Source organism: Microtus pennsylvanicus, chromosome 16 (genome assembly GCF_037038515.1).
Source record: "Microtus pennsylvanicus isolate mMicPen1 chromosome 16, mMicPen1.hap1, whole genome shotgun sequence".
In the NCBI taxonomy this organism is placed as follows: domain Eukaryota; kingdom Metazoa; phylum Chordata; class Mammalia; order Rodentia; family Cricetidae; genus Microtus; species Microtus pennsylvanicus.
The window spans coordinates 37,733,127-37,745,195 of NC_134594.1; the positions used below are offsets into that span (position 1 = coordinate 37,733,127).

Sequence of the window (12,069 nt, forward strand, 5' to 3'; positions counted from 1 at the left end):
TTCTTGATATTTATTGAGCTCTACATTTTTCTCTGCTCCCCTCCCTGCCTCTCCCTTATCCCCTTTAACCTTCCCCCAAGGTCCCCATGCTCTCAATTTACTCAGGACATCTTGTCTTTTTCTACTTCCCATGTAGACTGGATCTATGTAAGTCTCTCTTAGTGTCCTCATTGTTGTCTAAGTTCTCTGGGATTGTGGTTTGTAGGCTGATTTTCTTTGCTTTATGTTTAAAAACCACCTATGAGTGAGTACATGTGATAATTGTCTTTTTGTGTCTGGGTTCCTTCACTCAAAATAATGTTTCTAGCTTTATTTTCCTGCAAAATTCAAGATGTCGTTTTTTTTTTTCCGCTGTGTAGTACTCCATTGTGTAAATGTACCACATTTTCTTTATCCATTCTTCGGTTGAGGGGCATTTTAGATTCCTCTGTTGAGAGTTCTCTGTTTAGGTCTGTACTTCATTTTTTTAAATTGGATTATGTGTTCTTTTGGTATCCAATTTCTTGTTCTTTGTATATTTTGGAGATCAGACCTCTGTCTGATGTGGGGTTAGCGAAGATCTGTAGGCTGTCATTTTGTCTTGTTGACTGTGTCCTTTGCTTTACAGAAGATTTTCAGTTTCTCAAGCCAATAGATCTTTTTTTTTTATTGATAAAAGGAGAATAAAAAAAAAATTTCCACCTCCTCCGAGCCTCCCATTTCCCTCCCAAGCCAATAGGTCTTTGTACTCAAATTAATTTAGGAAGAGAAAGTTATGAATGGAATCTCCTTAGGAGAATCCATAAAGGAATAAAATGACATACAACTTCAATAATCATTTCCTGGGTTATTGTCTTTTATAATTGCAGTGTTAATGAAAATAATTTAGTTTAAAAAGTTCAAGTATAAGCCGGGCGGTCTTGTCGCACACCTTTTATTCTTGATGATGATAAAAACATTGAAAAAAAAAAAGAAGAATTTATATTACTGGGAATCAATAACATTTCATGATGTAATTTAAAAATACATACATATGTAGCATGTTATACTGTTTAGTAGTACACACTTGACTGTTTCAGCTGTAGTCTTAGCCTGGTGATATGACTCAGCAGCTAAAGACCCAAGCCCCTAGAACCAACATAAGAACTGAAGAGCAGGAAAGATGACTGCTGTAGTTGAGAGTGCTTCCTGCTCTGTCGGAGAACTCAAGTTCAGTGCCCAGCGCCCACATGGGGTGGCCATGGCTCCGTAGCTTCCAGTGCTCTACGGGTACCCTCACACTTCTGGCACACACACACATACATGCACACACACGCATAAATAAAAATAAATTGTTAAATCACAAAACAGAACACCCCAAATTAACTGTAGTCAATTGTCCCTGGGAATTGATTTGTGTGGTAGAATGGAGGTGAGAGGTATCTTTTCATTGTCTTGAATTTAACACACTTTAATATTCAGCAGTTACATAATATTGTAAGGAAATTTGTTTCCCAGCCTACCTACTTAATTAGCAGCCATATTTCAATTTTGCAAATACTATAATACTTGAGACAGTGCTCAAAGTTTCTTTTTCTTGCAGGCAATATCAAGATTTCCTTGAAGATCTTGAAGAAGATGAGACAATTAGAAAAAATGTCAACATTTACAGAGGTTAGTGTTTTAGGTGCATTGAAGTCATGTTGTAGATAGTATCTGTGAGGATATTTTAAACTTACTTTTTATAAGTGACTTTTATTTGTCTTATAAACTGCTGTAGTTGGGCTTTTACCTACAGATAATTAAGGAACGGTAAAATTTCCTAAATATTGTTTGTTGTATACATAATGAAGCAATTGTTATCTGAGCCTGATTCCTTAAGTTGCTAGCTCTTGCATATTTAGTTTGCTCATTTATTTAGTATTTGAAAGCCTGCTGTAGTTAAGAGCTGAGAGCCTTAGTTAGTGCTGATGATGGTAGGGACAGTGGTCTGTGCATGTCCATACTTGTACATGTGAAATATCCCCTCCTTCCTTAGACTCCACCATCCCTGTGGAGAGTGACACGGACGATGAAGGAGCCCCTCGAATTAGTCTGGCTGAGATGATTGAAGACCTTCATATTTCCCAAGATGCCACTGGTGAAGAAGGTGCATCAATGATGTCATGATGAGCCATGGTATATGCTGTTTGCGTGTCTGTGACCTCAGAAGTCAGCAAAATGATCATCATTGCATAGTACATGCATTCCTTTGAATTTTGAGAGGAGAATTTGGTCTTAAAGTTGAATATATGACTATTTTGATTGTTTACTTACAGTATTGAAAGGTTTCATAGTTTGATGGTTAGAAAAAGCGCTGAGATGGAATGTAGTTGTTACTGATACTGAGGCATCTAATGCAGTTTTATCAGAGGAACCGTAGTAGTTTTACTACTTTAGTGCTGGATTCAAAGACCAAGTTAGATCCTTTGGATATTAGCCAAATATTAGAATATAAGCCAACCTCTTACATTTGTTTTATGTTAATTGCTTTGGCCCACTTTAAATAACTTTCATATCCTTGGGGTAGGGAAATGAAAGTTCAGTTTATCACAGGATAACTGGGAAGTTAATCATTTTATTTCTACACAGAATTAATATCTTTACCCCTTTTCTCTCCCTTCCTGGGTTTAAACTTAAGGCTTGTACTTGCATAGTTGCTGTCCAGTCATTAGGCTATAACTTTAGCTTTATAAAAAAACTTAACGCAGGGTTATTTTAATTTTTATTTCAGTAGACTAAAATGTATTTAAATGTGTGTAGGTTTGTAGGGAGCACAGATCAGTTTTACAGGTTAAATAACAATTTGATTTTTATTCTACTTTGGACAGAAGCTTAAAGTGATAGCTTGCTTTTATAAAAATGTCTGTCCCTTGTATCAATGATATAATTTTTAAATTTGGGGTTTCAAGTTGAGAATAAAGACTATTTTTTCTGTCCACTTCTGCCATTGAACATAATGCACCACCGTCAGCAAGAATGATTGTAGATGATGGAAGACTACTTCTTAGTCAAGTAGCTTGCTAAGGAAAATGTTCTATTAAACCAAGAGTAATGCCTCCCATATTCCGAAAGAAGAGTGTTGCTCGGGTTTAAACATTTTGAAAATGAATTTTTATAACTTTGTTCCTACAAGATTTGGTAAATGCACCTCACTGAATGTTCTTTACTTAGTCTGTATGTACCATTAAGAATGAACTGTTTTTTAAGACTCGACTCCCTTGTTTTTGAAGTTAGGAGTAAAGGCCCAAACATCCTCCAGGCCTTCATTTCTGGATGTGTATTCATCTAAAAAGCATGTTCTGTCCTGGTGGTGGACAGATGGGGACGGCAGTTTGAGCATGACCATAGCAAGTTCTCGCTTGTTTTACCACTGGTTGATTTATCAAGATTTTAAGGCAGTATTCATGCCCTTTTCTAAAGTGAAGTTGTTATATACTTAATGTGATTTTTCCACTTAAAAAATTTAGTTTCCCTCTAACCTTAGTCTTTCTTGAATAAAGACATCCAAGAGCTTGCAGAGTCAAGTAGCTTGCTAAATCTACCATTTCCATGAGTCCCATGGTACTCTCACTGTTCAGGTTGATAGTGGTTGGGAAGCTAATCTTCCCAACCAAGAAGTTGTTTATAGTCAGCTTTGTAAATTCTGTGATTATCATTGTATATAATGGAACACACACTTGAAAGCTGTTCCTTTCTTGTCAGAAGTCTGATGAGCAAGGAAGAAGATGAGGGAGAGTTGCTTCTGCAATTGAGATGTTTAGCAGAGTCAAGTTCATACCTTGCCAGAGTCTGGGGACTCCAGGGTGTGCTTCCTTATTGGTGTGAGTCAAGGTTCTTAATTTTAATAAATGTATTCATGTTGACTTCTATCCTTAGATTGCTTGGTATTTAGTTGTTGTTGTTGTTTTTACCCAGCTTTCTAGTTCTGTTACTTCTAGCCCAAAGGATATTTTTAAAAATAACATTTACCCATAATTTCAGACTTACAGAAAGGTACAAGAATAGAGATTTCATGGTTAACCTTAACCCAGATTTGGCAAGTGAAAAATTTATCTTGCTGGCTTTCTCTTTCCTTTCCTTCTCACTAGTTTTTAATTCCACCATTTCAGAGAATGGCTGGCCTTGGAGAGAGTGCTGGCTTAGCATGGCCAAACCCTGGCTTGAATGCCCAGCACCTCTACTCCTCTCTACCACCACCCTCCACCCCACCAAAAAAAAAGAAGGGTGATGCTTTTTTTAGCGTTTGGCATGCCCAGCCAGCACTCAGGTGCTGTGTGTGTCCCAGGATAGCTGTGTGGCCCAACATTGTGTCATGTGTTTAAAGGTTGGACAGCCCTGTCAGAGATGAGGGTTTTTCATTCTAAAAGCAAGAAATTATTTAATAATAATTAGTGTGTCATTCATAAATTAATAAAATTCTAAACTTTTACCCAATCGGTGGAATGCTGAGGTCTTGCCATTTGTCTCAGTAAAGTCCTTCGCAGATGTGTTTATGTAAGAGTCTGTGTTACATTAGCATCTCATGCCTCTCTGAGCTGGACCAGTCCTTAAGAGTATGTTTTATTTAAAGAGTACAAGGCAGTTATTTGTAGAATAACTGCAGGTTGGCTTTGTCTTCTTTTCCTGTGCCTAGATTTATGTTATGTCATTTTGGGGTTGCTCGAAAGGGATGTCAAACCTGGTGCATTATCCTAGCATGCATGTGCTGCCCGTGAGTCCAGATGCTCCCAAACCTGGTGCATTATCCTAGCATGCATGTGCTGCCCATGAGTCCAGATGTTCCCAAACCTGGCATTGTGTTTTTGGCTTCCTGTTCTGAGAATGAGCTCCCATTCCATGTATTTCTTTATTCATTAAAATATATATATATATATATGTATATATATATATATACACATACACATACATACATATATATATATATATCTTTGTAGACTATATATTTTTTTCTCATCTTTGAATCTAGTATGATTTAATTGTGTACAATCTACCACCGAGCTATAACCACAGGTTCCCATTACTCCCAATTTACAGTTCTTTATTAAGGTAAAAATTTTACTTGTTCTTTAAAAGTTCATTTTCTACATGTAGACAGAATCACTCTTTGATGTGTAGTTCTGAAGTTTTATATATGTAGATTATGTAATCACAAAGTACATACAAAGTCAGCATACACACACACACTCACACGTGTGTGTGCATGCACGTGCTAAAAATCCCCTCACTCTGTTTTTAAACCATACCTGTATTCCCTCGATAATATCTAATCTGAACTCTGAACTTAGTTTGTTTCTCTTAAAGTAAATGAGTGACATCACACAGTGTGTGTGTCTATGTGTATATATATTCATTTTAGTTTCTCAGGTTATTTATGTCCAGAGTTTCCTTTTATTTCTGCTATTGCACTATATGGATGTATTTTTATCTATTCCTTTGTTGAGGCACATTTGGTTTTAGCTTTAGATTCTTAAATGAAACTGCTGTGAACATTTCAGGGTTTTTGTTGTTGTTGTTGTTTATTTTTTCATTTTGTCTTAATAAAGAACTAGGAGTTGGGAGTAAGGGGAATTTGGTTATAGTTCAGTGGTAGAGTACTTGCTTAGCATGTGTGAGGACCTGGCTTTGATTCCCAGCACTAGGAAAAAAACAAAAATAATAGCAAGTAAGAATGGGATTATTACAGTGTATAGTGAATGTATGTTTAATTTTATAAAAGTCTGCCAAGCTTTACCAGAGTGGCTGCACCATTGAGATCTCAGACGAGCAGTGGATGAGACCTTCATTACCCTGATACTTGTCAGTGTTTTTAACATGGCAGGTGATGGTGGTATCTTTTGTGACTTTTTTTTTTTTGAGTGTATATCTGATACAGGCCTGTGTACTTTAGGCAAGTAGTCCAGCATTGAGCTGTATCTCCAGCCCTCTTTTTGTGATTTTTTTAAATATTTATTTATTTATCATATTATGTGTATAGTATTCCTTCCACGTGTACCTGCAAGCCAGAAGGGGGCCCCAGGTCTCATTATAAATGGCTGTAAGCCACCATGTGGTTGCTGGGAATTGAACTCAGGACCTCTGGAAGAGCAGTCAGTGCTCTTAACCTCTGAGCCATCTCTCCAGCCCCTCTTTTTGTGATTTTTATAGGCATTTTCATGTGCTAGTTAATTTGTGTGTCTTCCTGGATTAAATGGCTATTTCAAATCTTTGCAGCCTTTCTTTTCTTCTTTCTTTTTTTGAGATAGAACATTTCTCCCTTGTTTTTCCTCTCTTCAAACCTTCTCATATACTCTCCCTTCTCTCCTTCAAATACATAACTTTGTTTTCTGTTAATTGTTATTGTATTATTCCTAAGTACAGCCGGCTCTGTCCATATAATGTTACCTGTATGTATGTTTTCAGGGTGGGTTGGTGTGTTTTCCCTGGGGAATACCACGTCTCCGGCTCCCAGTTTTACTCAGTTACCTGTAGTTCCTTTTGTCTTTTTTTAAAATCTGTTTTCTTATCTTAGTGGAAAGTACTATGAAGAGTATTATAGACTGGGCTACATCAACTCTATAACCTTGATGCTTCTGGAGGCTAGAAAGTCAAATTTAGGGTTCCGTTATGGTCAGGCTCTGGGAAGTCCTTTTAGTTTTGCAAAAAACCCTGAGTCCTCACGGTTACAGAGCAACCCTCTCTGGGTCACCTCCTTGGAGCACTAACCCCTTGGTAAGGGTGCTACTCTCACTATCTAATTACTTCCCTAAGGCCTCACGTAATCATTAACATTAGGATTAGATTTTATTGTGTAAATTTGGGGAACATATATTCAGCCCATAGCAGGTTTGTTGCTCTTATTTCTGAGCAGTTAATTTTTAAAGTTAATACTGAGATACCAGAGCCCACCAGCTGATGTCTCTTCAAGTTAGATTCTGACTTTGACATCTTTTGGTCTTCTGAAACTAAGTGTCTGAAGCTGCGATAATGAAGTATGTCTCCAAACGATGGAAATGCTTTCCTACCTTTTGTTTTTAAGTGATGTTTTAAGTGATTAGGCAGTAGTTGTAGGGTTAGTTCAAATGTCCACCAGGTGGCACTAATGCCTGACTAATACTGAAAGGCCTGAGCCCAGTCTTCAGGAAACACCAGCTGAGGCTCTGGAGGTGGGGTGGAGACTTTGCTGTGGTAGCAGCACTCACTGTGTCTCTCTGAGGTGGGGATCAGGACATATTCAGTTTGCTAGGCTGAGCTTTGAACGGTGAGGCGTTTTAGATTGGTTTTTTTTTCTTAGTGATGTATGGGTTATGACTTAAAGCTAGGCTTGGAAGAATAAATTTAATGTGTAGGTTTTCCCATTTAACTTTGTGTTTCAATGCACATAAACCCTACAGGTTCATAGAAAAATTAGAAATACACATTTTATTGCTTAATTTCATATGTGGAATTAATGATGATCGGTATTGCTTACCTTATTTACTAGACTGACCTATAAGGCCTCTTTCATCATGGGAAAGGACCATAAAGACGGGTCTTGAAAAGATAAGTTCATTATGAAAAATGTTCAAGGATCATAACCTTCAACCTCCTGGATGCCAAATAATAGTCAAAATGCCTTGGAGCCTGGCTGTCTGTGTGGTTGCCCTAGAAAGGTTTCCCACCAACTCCCACAGCCTCCTAACTAGTTCATCGTCTTTATTACCGGTGCACTGAAACAGGCACTCATGGGAAATAAATCTCCAGATTCTTCTGGCTGCTGTTTGCCTGCAGTTGGTATTCTGCATAATTTCATTGTTGACTACACTTTCAAAAATTATCCCCACATTTTCCAAGTGTGCTCAGTGAAGCAGTAGTCCTCCAAGAAGTTGCTTTGAATTGGGCTTAAAGAAAGAAAAGGTAGTTTTGTCTTTGCCTCTGTTCAGTTTACTTTATCATATTAAAGGCATTCTGAATCCCTAAGCAGTAGCTCCCAAAAGACTAGCACTGTTCCCTGAGGAACATTTTTATGGGAGTTGTCACAGTGTTAGGCCTGGAAACCACAGGTAGATGCTGGGAGGCATATAATCCCATAAGAGGCTCATAAAAGCAACTGTTGTTTCTTGCCCCCCCCCCCCCCCCCCGGATTTTAGCTCTTCTTGACAAGTCTTGTGGCAGTATATAATTAAGATTGCTTTCTAAGTCTGTTTACGTTTAAATACGGAGTAATTGAGATTTTATATAGACACTGAGTATCTTAGGAATGCAATGATTATGTAAATCAAGTAAAGACTTTTATTTTGCTTGGCTCTTTACCCAAAATTGCTCACCGCTGTCAGTGCTGCTGCTGGCATTTGAATGACTGATAGAGCATGGCCATGCAGCTTAGCTTACATTCGTAGCTTTCTCCTTCACAGTGATAATGCAGATGAAATGATCTAACTAAACTGTTGTTGCTTCTTTTGGAAGTTATGCTGATATAGAGTTTATTTGAATTTTTTTCAGGGTAGTAATTAAGGTGTGAGGAACAGCAGCTTACTGTAAGGATGCTTCAGTACATCTGGGAGCTGCTATATTTAAAGGTCTAGAGAATTCCCCCCTAGCTAAATTTGTTTCCTAATAGAACATTTTTATTTGATGAAAGCTGCCAAGTTTTGTTAAGCTATTTGCTGGGTTTTCATTTGTCTTTGACTATAGCATAAATTTATTACCCATCAACATGGGGGCCTACCCGTATTTTCAAAGTTGGAACAAAGAATAGTCTCTACTATTCTTTCCTATTGTAGATGGACTAGTGGAGAGTAGGTGGGATTTGAACAAAGCAGAGCTCCAGCTGAAGCACCTGGTGGGGAAGGGTGGCACATCCTCTGTCTCGACGTACAGCGTGAGTGCTTAGAATAGCTGGGGACTGGTGGACACTCGCTGACAAGCATGGCCTTTTGCCCTCCTCTCTGTCTTCCTCATTCTCTTTTCCCTCTCCCCTCTCACATTGTCTTACTGTATAGCCCTGGCTGGCCCCAAACTTGCAATGCACCTAGCTCCTTCCTCTTCAGCTTTGCATAACTAATACACTCTTTAGGGAAGTAGATACCTTTCCCTACAAGTTGGCCTTCTACTAGCTTTCTGATGTCCCCACAACGTCTTCCTGGTCATACATAGATTCTCATAAGGACTTTTCTCAGTCTTAATTTGTAGATTTCTTAGATTCTCTACAGGTCAGAGAATCAATCCCCTGGTTTATGTCTACCACCCGGGTGTGCAAACCAGCCTGAGTATCCATAGAACCTTTGTTCTCTGGTCACCTACAGAACTGGGAAATACTGCAGGAGACTCTTGTCACTCAAGAGCCTCAGGGAATTCTGGGCCCGCCCTGATGTTTCAGACTCCTCAGGATTCTAAATCACAAAGCCAGACTAGGTCCCTAACGTTCACTCAACAGTGTGGGAATCCCTGGAAGAGCCCCGAGAATAAGGAGGTAAATTTCGGCTGAGTTATGTGTCATTTGCAGACCCTGGACTACTTGCTTCCCTTGGCTTCTGCTGGGGCTTTTCTCTGGTGGATTTTGGACCTTTTGTGATAGAAGATTGCAGTGAGCAATTGTATCATACTGAGCTGAATCTAGGCTCTCTTGCTGAATCTAGGGCTGGCCCTCAGTCCTGGTAATGAGGTCAGTTTTTGAAACACTGCCTGTTTAAAGTCCCAGCTCAACTGTCAGGTTTTTTCTATAGGTTCTCAATAGAATAAAATACTCTGTTGTCTGTGTGTCATAGCTTTTATACATATTGCTGATCAAACAACCCACAAGCATCTAAATGTATCTGCCTATGTGCTCAAACGATATGTATGCTTATTGAGAATAAAAGCTGCTTTTCTTCTCTGTCTCTCTCTGTCTCTCTCTCTCTCTGTCTCTCTCTCTCTCTGTCTCTCTCTCTCTCTCTCTCTCTCTCTGTGTGTGTGTGTGTGTGTGTGTGTGTGTGTGTGTGTGTGTGTGTGTGTAGAGGACAGAAGTCAGCTTTTGGGTACCATCTTGTTTTTTGAGACAGGGTCTCATTGACCTTGGAGCCTGCCAAATAGGCTAAACTGGCCGGCCAGCAAGCCCCAAGGGTCTGTCTGTCTAGCACTGGGATTACAAGTAAGTATCACCATGCCTGGCTTTTTAAATTTTTGGTTCTGTGGATGGAACGCAGGTACTTGTACTTAAGTGGCAAGCACTTTATGGACTGAATTCTCTCTTCAGTTCCTGTGTACCCTGTCCACCTGTCCCCATGTTTGCAAGCTTTCCATTCTGAGTAGAATAATGAGCTTATTCATTTAACTTCCCTCAGAGGTCACTTTTTCAACAAGCATTTCAAGGGCCACCTGTCAAGACACTAGTATGCCCGAAGTATGAAGCATGAATCAGACACACGTTTCTTATCTTCAGGGAGCTTACAGCCCTCTCCACTTTTCTATTCTCAGTTCATTTCGCTGTCCCTGATCAAACAAAATGTCACCTCAGGTGATAGTGAGCTGAGCTGGAACCTTCATCCATGCTTGTCTGCCAGGTGCTGTTGCTGGGCTCCAGCAGAGAGCTCCAGTCCTGCTGCTGACACTCAACACGACAATGGCTTGGAACTGTGATGAGCCCAGCGGTGGCCTTGTGTACCTACCTAATGTCAGCTTGGGTACCGGGGTACTGGCTGGATCTGGAGTAAGTGCCCAGCATGGATAGACTAAGGGTGAAGGGGGATCATAAAGCTATGTTTATTTCTAATCCAGTGGGGATGAGGGGCAGTTTCCAAAGCTCAGACAGGGATAGAGTTTATAGTTGTAGGGGTGGAGCAGAAGCTTGGATAGATGAGGGAGAGGAACGGAGAGAGAAGGGAGGCAGACACATGAGGGATGGTGGGATCTAGACTGAGATGGGGTTTAACTATGGAGCCACACTGGCCTCTAACTGGTAATTCTCCTGCCTCAGATTCCTGTGTGCTGGAATTGTATGCTGTGCCATCACGGCCATCTTAGAACTCTTTGTGAGTTGTTCAGCTTGCTAATTAAAGACACAATGGTGTCTGTTTCTGTGGATACTACCCCCTACCCCAAACAAACAAACAATAGAACCAAAACCCTTAGCCTAGCTATGAGAGAGAAATCCCAATGTTTAAAAGAGCAGAGCAGGGTGAACTTGAATTTAAATAGGAACTAGAAAACTAGAATGGCGGCTTCTGTGGGGAAGGGTTGAGACAGTGGGAGCTAAAAGGGTGTGAAGGCCTTGGGGGCTTTGCAGCAGCAGAGTTCAAAAATCCCTGCTGATTCTCAGCCAGCAGATGCATAGTACACAAGAGCCGCAGTGACCCCTGGGTTCTGGCCACAGTTCACACAGAGGTGACAGTGCTAGACTGTTCAGTTGAGTACAGCTTCATAATTACATTTTCTCCTTCTGAACATCTGGAAATCGTATTTATTTATTTCTTAGGGAAATATTCCAGGCTTGAATACTTGCACATGGGAAAGTGCACAGCTCCTCAGACCCTGCTCTTTGGCGAGAGAGGGGTAGGCACAAATGGCTGCCCCAACCGAGAGGTGCACCTTTCATCCCACGGGTTGGCCTTGGGACTGACTGGGTGAGTTTCTCAGCTCCACCTGCAGTCTGACTCACTCTGCTGCCTTTGATGCCCCTTCTGGAACCTGTTTTCTGTTCTGCTAGATTGCCTCTCGCTGGCTGAAAAGACGACCTCTCAGCAGTGGCCTGTGTGGGCATGTACCTCTCGTTAATAAACAGGAGTCCTACCTATCCGGGGACCTTTCTGAGTGCCTGCATCTCGCACTAGGGAGCCTGGCATTCTGAGTGTCTCCAAGGTGCGTAGTACATACGGTGCCGGGGACCTGCTGCCCTGTCCTTGTCTGGTGTTGTGACAGCTGCAAACCAAATCTGTGATCTACTCAGACCAGAATTGTCAGCTCTTCATGAACACACACAATCTTATTGCTTTTCTGTATTTATTTAAAAACCAAAATGATACATTTAAACCCACCATGGTGGCATATGCCTTTAACTCCAGCACTCAGGAATTTCAGACAGGTGGATCTCTGAGTTGGAGGCCAGCCTGGTCTATATAGTGAGTTCCAGGAAGCCAG

The 12,069-nt window shown here is 40.4% G+C and overlaps 1 protein-coding gene across 8 annotated transcripts in view; it reads left to right on the forward strand.

Annotated features, from left to right (window-relative positions):
- Nmd3 (NMD3 ribosome export adaptor) overlaps window positions 1-12,069 on the forward strand; it is a 79,450-nt gene that overhangs the window by 23,383 nt on the left and 43,998 nt on the right. For 4 of the 8 annotated variants that reach the window (XM_075951022.1, XM_075951023.1, XM_075951024.1 and 1 more), the window contains 4 exons: window positions 1,562-1,632; window positions 1,997-3,585; window positions 3,619-5,973; window positions 6,162-6,205. In XM_075951022.1, the coding sequence (XP_075807137.1) occupies window positions 1,562-1,632; window positions 1,997-2,127 (202 nt within the window). In that variant the 3' untranslated portion in view covers window positions 2,128-3,585; window positions 3,619-5,973; window positions 6,162-6,205. Of the gene's footprint in view, window positions 1-1,561; window positions 1,633-1,996; window positions 6,206-8,457; window positions 9,866-12,069 lie in introns of those variants that run through there. The other 4 variants (XM_075951027.1, XM_075951026.1, XM_075951025.1 and 1 more) reach the window with 3 other exon arrangements.